The sequence below is a fragment of the Phoxinus phoxinus genome, assembly GCF_949152265.1.
Source record: "Phoxinus phoxinus genome assembly, chromosome: 3".
NCBI classification, from domain to species: Eukaryota; Metazoa; Chordata; class Actinopteri; order Cypriniformes; family Leuciscidae; genus Phoxinus; species Phoxinus phoxinus.
In genome coordinates, this window is record NC_136878.1 from 25,352,280 (window position 1) to 25,365,717 (window position 13,438).

Sequence of the window (13,438 nt, forward strand, 5' to 3'; positions counted from 1 at the left end):
GGTATAGCTTGCTCTGTGGTAGTTTACGCTAGCAGACGGTGTGAAGTCAAGTCAGTGTACATTAACGATGATGTCAGACAGAAAAACACCAATAGAAGAGGGAAAGAGCAGGAGGATTTCTCACAGGCATCAATGCAAGAGGGGGGGAAAGACGAGACAAGAGACGGCATCCGTGAGGGTGAAATGAGGGTGCATTGGGAATGTAGAGCATGAAGGGCGTCCTTACAGAGAGAAAAGAAAAGACCTTTGTTGTTTCCGAGGGGCGGGGGGTGTTGCCAAGAGCACCAGTTTTTGTCTCCAACTCACAGCTTGGAATACAAACATATTTCACCCCTCATGTTTCAACATGTTTCACCTCTCAAAACCAGACTACTGCCTGGAAAGAAAATCATGCAATTAATTCAAGCTCATCCTCTGTTTTATCACAAGCCCTAAATTGTGCCAAATCACTTGGATAAGCATTTCGAGCGGTCTGCATTTAGATGGTGGAAAAGTGTATTATGTACTTCAAAGAGCAGCAATGAGATATCAACATTAACACAAGAAAGTGTTTTCATTATGTTTTCCACGTAAAGCAAAAAGAGGGTTCAAATAGACAGTGTGAGTAAGAGAAAGGCCACAGGAAATCTACATTTCTGCATTCCATATTGTTGTGCACAAGTTCTTTTTGAAATGTTATCGAGGTAAATTACCCTTAAGGATTATATTAACCAAAATAAATATTAGAACTGTGGCTAACCACAGACTTGAGGAAGATTGGAGTGTTGGCTAAACTTAAGCCAATTAATGAGATCCTACTTTATTAAAATAGAAAAACAAACAACTAACACTGCAGAAAAATAACCTTAAAATCACAAGGAGACATGAACATAAATGTCTAATTATAATAGCATGTTACACCACCGTTCAAAGGTTTATGTCAGTAAGACTTTTTTCCTTGAAGTTAATACTTTTATTCAGCAAGGATCCATAAAATACAAAAATATTTCGCTTTCAAATAAACACTCTTGTTTTGAACTTTCTATTCAAAGAATCCTGAAAAATAAATTTCATGGTCTTCACAAAAATGTTAAACAGCGCAAATGATAACACTGACTATTTAACACTGATAATAATAAGAAATGTACCATGTGAATATCATGACTGTCGCTGTACCATGGTACTGCCACAGCGCTTTTCATAAAGGATCTAACTAGAAGGGCTTCCATTCTTGTGGGAACAGTAGTAACAACATTCCCATTCAGTCAATACAACACATGACTATGGGACATCCACAGATGTAATGATACTCTGCCAATGATGTAACCATGCCCTTGTTACAGAGTAAGCACACATAGTCGGAAACCATTTCCTACTACGTGACATGGATATACTGTAGCCCCCACAATGCACTGCAAAAGATATAGAAAAACACTAGCTGCTAATGAATAGACTTCACCAGATATTATATATTCTCTTTGTTATGCATAAAATCTACATTGGCATTTCCAAAGTGCTCCAAAATCTGAGACACCCTTTGCGCACTTAGTCAACTCTCCCTGACACAATGACCTCCCCTGGACAGGAAATCTGCACCTCTAAGGTGACTGACATCAAAAGCTAGAAATACTTCTGAAGAGCTTTTGATGAGAGGAGGATCAGTCCTTCCTCATCTAATGAATGACATGACAGGAATATTGTGTGTTTGATCGCAACACGTTGGCCACTCAGTACAGAGAGGAAGTGCTTCAGGGAGAGAAAAACAACTAGCAATTGGAGATCATTTATGTAGAGTGCAACTGTCCACACCTTTTCACAAAGTCCCCTTCAAACAGGGCAGGCCTTCATAAAGTGACCCATGACTTGGCAGTCATGGCCTCAAGCTCTGCAGGCTTGAGAAATCAACAGCTTGAGAAACGGGTCCTCCATGACACCATCCTTACATCGCCCCACCAGCAGTGGGGAAGCCAAGACTTGTGCAAGCATTGTTGGAGAAGCCATCTTTCACTATAGAGTGAGTATTCCTCCTCTCTCCTGCTCTTGGTCATGTCCAAAATTGACTAAAAACATAATTAAGGAAATTTCAACTAGTCCTTCCGGCCTCCACACGGTTCTCCAGTCTCTCAGTCTAAGAAAAGACAGTGTCCATCCCTGAAAACAGAGACTTGTGTAACTTTAGATAAGAGGACTTGTTCAGCTGTGAAACTACCATGCACACGTTCAACAAATTACACCTTTTTCTAGTATGGACAATTGATGGGTGCTGAAAGCCCAACCTAGAATGGCTGATTCCCAAACACAATGCTGTTTATCTTTTTCATACACCACGGGACAAGGACGGGTCCTCAAAAGAAAAATTTGGTAGATGAAAACTTTGAAGGATGTGGCACACCAAGCCGATGCCTAGTTTTCCATTGTCACTAGTTGGACCCCCATTGATCAAGCTGAATTGGAGGAGGTGGCAGAGATCACTCTGATGAACTGTTCTGCTTAAGACTGGAATACACTACATGACTTTTCAACTCTGAACAGATTTGAAAACACTAGGCATCAATACTAGGGTATCATACACTAAACATTGTTTTGTTGTTCCAAACCTGTATGAGTTTCTTTCTTCTGTTGAACACAAAACAAATATTTTAAAGAATGTTGGTAATCAAACATTTGACGTTAGCTATTGGCTTCCATAGTAGGATAAAAAATACTACGGAAGTCAATAGCTACCGTCAACTGTCTGGTTACAAACATTCTTTAAAATATACAATTTTGTGTGTGTTCAACAGAGGAAAGAAACTCATACAGGTTTGGAACAGGTTTGGAACAACATGAGGGCGAGTAAATAATGAAAAAAATATATATTTCTGGGTGAACTATTCACTTTTTACCTATTCACCTCTTAACCTGCAGAGATTGGCTTGATGATAATTGTAGCTTCAATGCACCTGTGCCCAGGTGAGATTATATTTTATCAAAAGAATTCACATAAAGTTCTAAGAAAACGTTTTGTTTTGTTTTCTAGAAAGACAAAATGTGGGTAAATGTACACTGGAATCCAAGCGATGTGGGTGGGTAAGCCATGTAATGCCAGAATAAAAGGAAAATAATGGCTGAATAAAAACTGTTCTTTTTAACTCTATTCATCAAAAAATCCTGAAAAAAATGATCACAGTTTCTACCAAAAAAAGATTCAGCAGCACGACTATTTTCAACATTGAAAATAAGAATTGTTTCTTGAGCACTAAATCAGCATATTAGACTGATCATGTGACACTGAAGACTGAAGTAATGGTGCTGAAAATTCAGCCTTGCCATTACAGGAACAATTCACATTTTAAAATATTTTCAACTATAAATAAAAGTTATTTTAAATTGTAATAATATTTCACAATATTACAGTTTTTACTGTATTTTGATTAAATATATTTAGCCATGGTGAACAATACAGACTTCTCTAAAAAAAAAAAAAACAGTATCTGTATATATTTTTCTATAGTGCTAATCAAATATGTTTTCACGTTTCATGCATCTTGTGATTGTTTCATCTGATGCACATTAAACATACAGACCTGTCCTGAGGAGGCCAGCAGGTTGATGGTGTTCAGAAGCATCCAGCCACGACTCGCCTCCTCGCTCTGATTTACCTCCAGAAACTGGACAATGGCTCTGCTGGCCGCCTCTGTGGGAGGAGCACACACACACACAAACAGAATCACTGACGCGTTTAACAGTCTGTGCATGTGGATCAAATCCATTTTCACACGTCAGCTTGTGTGTGACTGGCCTCATCTGGGGAAGGACGCGGAGTCAATTAGAGGTGATGACATGCAGGCGGTTTCGTTTCTCATTCATCCATTGCTGCCTCATTTTGAGATGCAATACTGTGACACCCCAGTGAATTCACAAAGGACAAGATTTACTCAGAAGAATATTATTTTCTGCTCCAACAATATGTAATCATATCATTTTGTAAAATCCATAGTCATTAAAAATACAATAAATTTGACATACAGAATAAATACAACGTTATGCTTTTTGTAGCATCAGTACTATGACTACAGTTTGAAAAAAAAGCCAGCGTTAAACACAAGATGTTTAATAGATGGTATAAAACCAACTAAAACGCTTAAGCAAAATACTCGTTTCATGATATGCTCGGTCTGGGTTTTGTGAATCTATGCAGCATATGCAGATTACATCACCAAAAATAAACATTACTGTACATCATGTGCCAAGACAATCTGCCAACACAGTGTGTGGACAGCAGAGTAACTCGGAGACCAAGCCCAGTCTTCAGTCATAAACACAGCTATTAAAGGACAAGTTCGGTATTTTACACTTAAAGCCCTGTTTACAGATCGTATCTGATGAAATAGAACGGTTAAGATTAAAATTTGGACACATGCTCCTGTCCCGAGAATTTTAGTTTTATTTAGCGTTTGTGGACCTATTTTGCCAAACGCGTCACACCCAGATTCTTCCGTTGAGAGCTTGAATAATAGACACCAGTTGGTGGCGATAATGCACCTTTGCCGATTGCAAGCAAACCGCTGGCATTTCATTTAATACACAGAAGAAGCAGAAGAAGAAGCGGCGGAGGAATAACGTACCTCACACAGCACATTCAATACAAGTCAATGGAGGTGGACAAACACTACGATAAAACCTGTTGGAAAGCATCTTTTTCAGCGTTTTTTTTTTTGGGACCGTATCAGTGAACACCCCTGACCACTCGGTGAGTTTCACGTCTTTGTAAACGAAAGTTTAATGTGTTTTAGGAAGGAATCTGCCAGTGCACATAGACAACCATTGTGGGGGGTGGGGGGGGAAAGCTAAATAAAACTAAAATTCTCGGGACAGGAGCATGTGTCCAAATTTTAATCTTAACCGTTATATTTCATCAGATACGATCTGTAATCAGGGCTTTAAGTGTAAAATACCGAACTTGTCCTTTAAAGCAAAAACGCACAGGTACAATATAAAGCACGTATAAACAAATGATGCACCAAAATTAAGTTATTACATTTCAACAAAAAATTGTAGTAGAAACATAAGATTTCATTAGTTAACATTAACCAACATGAACTAACAATGAACAATAGTTCTACAGCATTTACTAATCTTAATTAATCTCAGCATTTACTAATAAATTTTTAAGATTAAAAGATGTGTCTGTTAACATTAGTTAAAGCACAGTGAACAAAAATTAGCTAATGTTAACAAAGGATAATAAATGCTGTAAAAAATATATTGTTCATTGTTAGTTTGTGTTAGTTAATGCATTAAAGGGGCTATATGGAACTTTTTCCCCAAAATAAACGAAACAATAGCCTTTTTATTTTACCATTTATGACTCAAACATCTCCTGATGAGCATACTGACACCTTGTCTGCTCACAGTGGGTGCACGTATAAGCCTGTATCCTATTTTTCCTATTTTCTGTCGGGTCGGATTTTTCCCGCGCTGTCTGCGGATGTGACGTCAAGCGCGTTCATGTTAAACGTTTCAGATCACTCAGAACACTTATCTCAAACAATATATGTATTTGACTGTTCTTACCTCTGTAAACATAATGTTGACCTGACCTCCTTGCAGCAGATGACTTGTGAAGTGTGCACGTACGAGCGAGCAGAAAGGAAGAGCAGTTCTGTTTTTTGGCCACAGGTGTCAGTCGCGAGTTTAAATTTCAGAAAAACGCATATAGCCTCTTTAACTAATGTTAACAAATGAGACAGTAACCCATCATTCTGTTATTAAAAAGTGAATATAAAAACTGCCTTATGTGCAATTTAAATGTTTGTATAACTCAGTTTGAGTGTTTACTATTTATTTAATACATTTTATTTACGGTTTTCGGCTATAAAAACGTCACTAGTATAAACAGACATAAGAGTGTTGATCCTGACGAACTTTATGCCTATGTAATTTCTAAACAAATATTTAATAGAGATAAAACTTCTTAAAAATTAAGAAGTTAAAAATCACAAAACTTTAAAAGTGATTAAAAATCCCTTTTAAAAATAAAAAATGAAATATTTCATTATATAACATCAAAATGAATTACAATTTGCAACCAATTTAACATGCTGATTTATGAATTAACTAATGCATTAAATGAGAGAAAAAAAGGGTGAGAAAGTAAGGTGGATTGCCGCTTATGTCAATGCTAGCCGTTTGTCTGCTGTTAGCCGTCACTTCACCTCAGCAAATTCCAGCTGCTGAACTTGCCATCTCTGCCGTGTTTGTGCTTTTTTCAGGATTATTTCATACAATTTAATACACATTACTTCGCCCACGTCTTTGGATTTCGTCGTTGTCGTCGAGTAGGCTATCATTCGAGAGAACAACCAGCGCTGTATTCCAGTTGTTTTCCTCTGTGAACATGCACTAATGGATGTCTGACAATTTCGTTGCTTTTTGGAGTTTTCAGATTTAAAAACGTCAATAGATATAAAGGCTCGTTCTGCTCTTACGGAACAGATAGATTATAATATGTTTATGTACAGTCAGATGAAATCCTGCAGGTGTCGGTGCTTTCTCCGTCCATGCAATAAATGCACATGAGCGCGGATTTCTTGCGCATTAACTTGAACTTCTTAGATGGCGACGGCCGGCTCCGCCCAGTTTAGGCTTCAAAAATGCTCTTCAGAAACCTACGGGTGACGTCACAGACACTATGTCCATATTTTTTTACAGTCTATGGTTTTTACCCATCGGGAATTGATTGGATCGGGAAAAGTTGGTATAACATATCAGGAAATACATAGATAGTTGAAGTACCTGTTGATTTATTAGATGCTCTCCGTCTGATCTCAGTCACCATCAACCTGGACACTTGCGTAGTGAACTGCAGCAGGTCTGAAAACTTCTCATTCATGGAGCTCGGTGGAGCGCTCCCAAACACCTGTCACACACACAAACACCGTTTACAGAGCTCAAACAACCTTCTTTTCATGCAGTCCTTTTTTTCCCCTCTACAAAGATGGGGACCTGTTGAGTTAAAGCTGAGATTTAATCAGCAATCGCTCCCTTGATGTCTAAAGAGCCGTATGCTCGGTTTGTAGCGTTATTCATCTTTCATTGCAGCAAAGATAAGACATTCACAGGAGCTCTGAAAACAGCCCTTCAGCATTTGGCTCACAGGCCGAGTATCCAATCAAATTAGTATAAACCACAAACATTCATAAGAGGCGCAAGACTGCCATGCTTAAATCTATCATGTCAGTCCTCTTGATGTTTGAAGAAATCAAAATCTAGAGAGACACTGCAGTAATAATTCTGATATGCTATATCAAGGGTCTATCAGAGTTCATGAAGTATGACAGCTTTGTAAATAGAGAGCATGTTTCATCCCACTTCTACAAGTGCTCTCAAAATGCATGCACAATGATGAGGTCATCAGCAGTGTTTCTGCATAATCAATGCTGGACGATTAGCACCATCATGCTCTTCTCCAGCCTGTGAGAGTCACTTGATGTCATAACGACTACTTAGCCTTTGTAAATGAAGTAGTCACTGCTGGTTCACTTCTTCTCATTGTTCAAGTTAACATCAAAAGCAAAGTGTGGATAATTTGGTTTAATGACAGGTTTTGAAGAAAAAAAAGACTATAGTGATTTAAAAATAAAAGAAGAAAATGTTTTAATGTTATTGCTTTCAAACAACATACAGTTGACTGAGTATGGCGTACACTACCTTTCAAGTTTAAGGTTGGTACGATTTGTTTTATGTTTTTGAAAGAAGTCTCTTATGCTCAAGGAGGCTGCATTCATTTCAATCAGAAATACATCATAAATATAGTAAAAATAGTAATATTGTGAAATATTACAATTTAAAATAACTGTTTTCTATTTGAATATATTTTAAAATGTATTTTATTTCTGTGATCAAAGCTGAATTTTCACATCATTACTCCAGTCTTTAGTGTCACATGATCCTTCAGAAATCATTCTAATATGATGATCTGGTGCTCAAGAAATATTTCTTTATTATTAATGTTAAAAAGAGTACTTAAATATTATTATTTTTTTTAAATTGTGATATATTTTTTTCAGGATTCTTTGATGAATACAACGTTCAAAAGAGCAGAATTTATTTGTGATATAATTTTTCTGCAACAATATAAAAGTCTTTACTATCACTTTTGATCAATTTGATGCACCCTTGTTGAATAAAAGCATTCAATTCTCCCCCAGAAGATTCTTACTGACCACAAACTTGCGAACAGCAGTGTAAAAATTTCGATTTTCAGCTAAAATTATTATGAAGCTTACTGCAAAAATTATTATGAAGCTGTCACAGTGATATTATAGCTTTACAAGTTCCAGCTATTAGTGCAATTATAACGAATGATTTGTTGTAATTTTTTCTCTTTTTCAGAAAGAATATTTAATGAAAAACATAATATAATAATCTTAGAATATAAATAAGAATTTAATTGTTTTCTGATAAAGATACACAGCAAAAAAACAAAAAAAACATTTATAATTATTTAATGGTGGGGCCTGTGAAAATGTTAGCAAGGCAAGTCCTGCTGTTGTTGTCTCGTCACTCCTCTAAATTGACGGTTAATGGCAACAAAACAATAAATAAAAAGTCACCGCGGGTTACATTTAGCATTAGCAGTGCAATACAATCGTGTCTATTACACTTGTCACTTCTTTAAATGCATTTTGACTTGAGAGGCTGCATCTTTGTGAATCCTTCTACATTCAGTCCGCCTCTTATAAATAAATCGCATTATCCTGATGCATATTAGGTGATGATGCTGTCTCTCTCTCTCTCTCTCTCTCTCTCTCTCACCCGGTTGAAAACAGGCAGCATCATGTAGAGCTTCTCCTCCTGCTCCTTTTGTGTCATGTGTCGCGGCGGGTGGCAGAGCTCGGAGAAGAGGCGGCGCAGGTGCATGAGTCCCAGCGCGTTGTCCTGCGGGCTGCACTCCTCCTGCCGCGGCCTCCCCATGATCCTCTTCACCATATTCATCTTTAGAGGCTTCTTGAGGCCGAAGCCAGCCCTGAGAGAGCAGACACACAGATAAAAGAGAGGTTTTGTGAAATGGAGGAAATGAAAAGGGGAGGGGGAAAAATAACAAGATGTCAGGGAAATTGATCGTCGACTGTGAAAGTCCACTTCTAATGTGACGTGATATGCTAGCTTCAAATTGCAGATCAAATTCAGCCTGTTTATTTTATGCAGTGAACTGCTTCTGTCTGAGTTCCTCTAGTGAAGATTCTGCTGCAGGTACAGAAATACTGCAGGACATGCAAACAAAATTGGATCCAAGATAGTATTCGGGTTCATTTCAAGGACACGGTGATAAAGGCAAACTTAAATATCTAAGTATAAAGCAACAAGATTTGTATATAACTGTACATACAGACAATCTATTTTTTGTGTGCCACAAATAGGTCTTGACAGGAGGCCCCTGGGCTATTGGTATACTTCATAAAAATGGTATCAATTGTTTTCTTTCAGTTATTAATATTATCATTTACTTATTTTATTTCCTGTGATCAAGCATTGCTGCCTGGGCAAACAGTGTTGACAAACTCCACACAGTGAGTCATGAATCAGATCCAACTGGGTAATGGTTGCAGAATTTAGGGAAAACAAAGAAGCCACACAAGAACTTTACATCATCTGCTGAAGCTGGCGAGCACATGGAAAATAGGACAAGTATCTGACAGACATTTGCTTGAGCCAGTTAGGTGCTGTTATAAAACATTTGTGTTTCAGCAATGCCCTCAGCAAAAAGCTTAACATCTGTGAGTTGAAGCAGATTCTTAGACGGGAACAACCGCAGACATCTACAGCCACTGAGAATGTCAGCAACACTTGAAGGCGGGAAACTGCATCCATCTAACTAAAAATACCTGCACTGTATCCAGGCTCCTGAATTTTTGGATATTATTCCATGTAACAAATGGTTATTATTATTATTCTGAGGTGTCTGCTCAGACCACCAGAAAGATTTTATGGCATTGTGATTCAGTAAAATTGTTTAATAATACAAAACTGTCCATTCATCCAAGCAGACCAAACTTGAACAATTATAAAGTTGCTAAAATGCCACACATGGCCCAGGATTGCAGGTATGTGCATCAATGCATCGCTGCAGGGTTCTCGCCTTTAAGGCAGGAAAATCCCACAAACATTTAGGCCTATTCAATTAGCTGGTTGAATGAGCAAATTAATCCACACAGATTATCAGATCAAAGTCATTTGAAAACTTTCTGAGAGACATAATTTCACAAACAGCAAGAGTGATTCAACGCTACTGCATCTTGTCTTTCGCTTTCAAAATGCGCACATGGCTTCACATCACCATCGTCTGTACAAGCGAGCCTTTTTTTATTTTAAAGTAGTGCTCACACATGGTTTTCTGTGCGCTCTACATAAAATCACCTCTCAAACAGCTCGCGAGGGCCAAACTGAGTGCCTTTTCGCTGCTTATTGCGGTTAAATGGTCAGAAACGCACAAAATTATGTCAAAATGCCCATCTTGGCGAGTATTCACAAACACAGTGGGTGATGTCTTAAGTGAACGTAAATAGTAGAAAGAAATAGAAAGAAAACACATGTGTATCAGTACATTGAATCCCTGCATTAGCACGTAATAATCCTGCTGCTGTCTGTCATTGATGTTAATAAAAGAACAAAAGATAGCAAGAATAATTAATCTATATTCAATTTATACAATGAAACATTCAATTTATGTAGTGTTCATGTACCTGAATACTGTTAGACCTACCTGAAAAACCTTAAAGGGGTGGTATAATGCCCTTTTCACAACATGTAAAATAGGTCTATGATGTCCCGAGAGTGAGTATGTGAAGTTTTAGCTCAAAATACCCCACAGATATTTGTATATAGCATGTTAAAATTGTCCCTTTTTGAGGGTGAGCAAAAACGCACCGTTTTGTGTCTGTTCCTTTAAATGCAAATGAGCTGGTGCTCCCGGCACAGAGGGCGGAGCTTCAACAGTTTGTGTCCTTTTACCTCACACAGACATGCACTGAAAATTTCAAAAACGCTTAGCCTTTTATGTTCAAACCAGAGTCAGACAATGATGGAGAGACTCAAGAAGTGACAACATGTAGAATGCAACTTGACATTTCTGAATGGTTAGCCTAGTTGATGAATTTATGTGAGCATAGCTGATGTGTAGTTATCTTCTAGTCATTAATTAGCACATTGTTTTGATAATCTATAAATCGTGTTCAGGGGGCGGGGTTTATGTACATTCTAGGGTTGGTGATGTCACTAACCCTGGAGGAATGTTGTGTAGTCCCTACCAGGCGTTTGTTGTAGTCCTTAAAAAGCAATTTCCTTAAAATAATCTTTAATCTCCCTTTGCTTTGAACATTGTAACTTTCCAGATGTTGTTTATGCTCAAACAGCAACATTACACACTAAAGTTAGAAAAGTGAAATAATAATCAACCACCCCTTCAAACTAAAGCACTCTTTATTTCATTTGTATTTTGTATTTTATTTATTCGTGCTTCAGCTTGTAATTTGTTTATTTGTTCTTGTTTATTTTGTAAATTCAATTCAAGGTTGAAATCAAGCTTCCCTGTGCTGTGTGTAAACTCATGCGCAACAAAATTACCCCATTGTAAAAACACAAATAGCCTACATAGAGTGAGCTTACATTTAGGTGAGATAAATGTAATTAAAAAAGCCCTGTGCCCAGTGTAAAACAAAAAATGCTTAGCATTTCTCTCATGTGGCCAACATTCAATTGTGGTTTTGCAACCCAATCATTCTTAATTTCAGGCAAAATAAACACCTCAAGAACTATGATTTCTGCTGAGTAAGAAAGTACAACGGTTTATACATCAAGAGCAGTTCCTTTTCCTAGTCATTAAACAATCAGAGCTTACCGTATTTACTAGTTTCTCAGATGTCAGTCACCATTATGATTATTATAATAGCAAGAATGCTGAGCTCTCAAGACACCATTCATTATTTCTTAATCCAACATAATAAACACAAATCAGCTAGACATAACACAAATCAGCTAGACATAACAGTAAACGCTCTTAAAATTGACATACAAATGTTTTGGCATCCTACTGGTAAAGACAACATAAACATCAGGTCATGTAAGTGTTAATGAGGACCAGTCGTTCTTTACCATTTCAGAACTTTCTTATCTATGGCAGTTGTCAAACACCCCCATCATCCTATCCAGGTCTATGGACATTGGGGGAGCACATCGTCCCCAAAGTACAAATCATTATATCCGAAACAGAGACATAAATCCATAGGGAAACAAATTATAACAACAATAATTGTACTAAGATAGATGAGCCTTGAATGCTTGCAGAAGTTAAGTAATCATTCTCATTTATGAAATCGCCAATTGCGAGGGAAAACTGTTGAAAACTATGAAAACTGTTTTTGAACTTTGAAATCAAGAGATGAGAGAAACAGTAATTTTGTGCTTGAATGGCTGATATCAGTACAGAAGCCCTGAAAGGCTAAGCAAACGTTTGTGAAGGTAATTTTTTCTTGAGTTTATATTTCAACATATTTTATATGTTACAACAAAAATAAAAATAAATAGGCCTACGTCAGAAGTAGACTCAGGGAGGCACAAAAAAGAAGAAAGAAATCCTTTTGCCCTTCATTTTATTGACATGTCTTTTGTAAATTTTATTTATCATGAAATAAACGTCCGGCACTACAAATGTAGACTCTGTTTTTGTGTTTGAACATTAAACATGCTTTTGTGCTTAGTCAGTGGTTGCAACAAGGTGTAACTTGAATTATAATTGTTAACAGGTGTTTCGAAAATTTAAAAAACTATTTTTAATTCACCTTAGTTTATGTGTCCTTCCTCAATGAATAATCCTTCCTTGGGACATACAGAGGCAGATTTGATGTAAATCGGTGGGGAGTAAGGTTGCTGGGACATGAAATCTTCAGTAAAATGTGGCTAAGCCTTTTACGCTTTAAGTCTTTCACGGCATTTCTTAGAGGGCTGCCAGCTCCAATGACTGTCTGAGAAAGCAAAGTAAGCTCCAAAGGACTGTTCGGAGAGAGAAAAAAGGCACCGCTTCAGCCTCCTCAAAGACTTTCAAAGACTCTTGGGAATATTGAGTGACGTAAACACAAACCCCACATCTCTGCCACTGTTATGGGTGATGGAAAAGCAGAAGTGAGGGGAACATTTCCCACTGACTAGAGGCTACAAGTCAACAACAGGCGACAGTGTCAGCTGTCTCGATACGAAACAACCCACTGGATTCCTGAACACATATAAACCTCGGAGTTCCTACTTTGGATGTCTACGATTAATCGACGATTGATTAATTGTCAATAATCATGTAAAAAATGTCAATAAACTTGTCGTTGGTCGATTAAGCAAGGTCATCATCAAGTGCGTAGTTTTGAGGCACGTGCAGCTCATGCGACACGTGCAGCAGACACACAAGGAAAAATGACCTGAGCGCGCA

The 13,438-nt window shown here is 37.6% G+C and overlaps 1 protein-coding gene across 5 annotated transcripts in view; it reads right to left on the minus strand.

Annotated features, from left to right (window-relative positions):
* Positions 1-13,438, minus strand: part of wdfy3 (WD repeat and FYVE domain containing 3) — an 82,797-nt gene that overhangs the window by 57,666 nt on the left and 11,693 nt on the right. For all 5 annotated transcript variants that reach the window (XM_079608612.1, XM_079608609.1, XM_079608611.1 and 2 more), the window contains 3 exons: positions 8,779-8,989; positions 6,757-6,880; positions 3,546-3,655 (listed from right to left, as the gene is read on the minus strand). In XM_079608612.1, coding sequence (XP_079464738.1) covers positions 3,546-3,655; positions 6,757-6,880; positions 8,779-8,958 — 414 coding nt within the window. In that variant the 5' untranslated portion in view covers positions 8,959-8,989. Of the gene's footprint in view, positions 1-3,545; positions 3,656-6,756; positions 6,881-8,778; positions 8,990-13,438 lie in introns of those variants that run through there.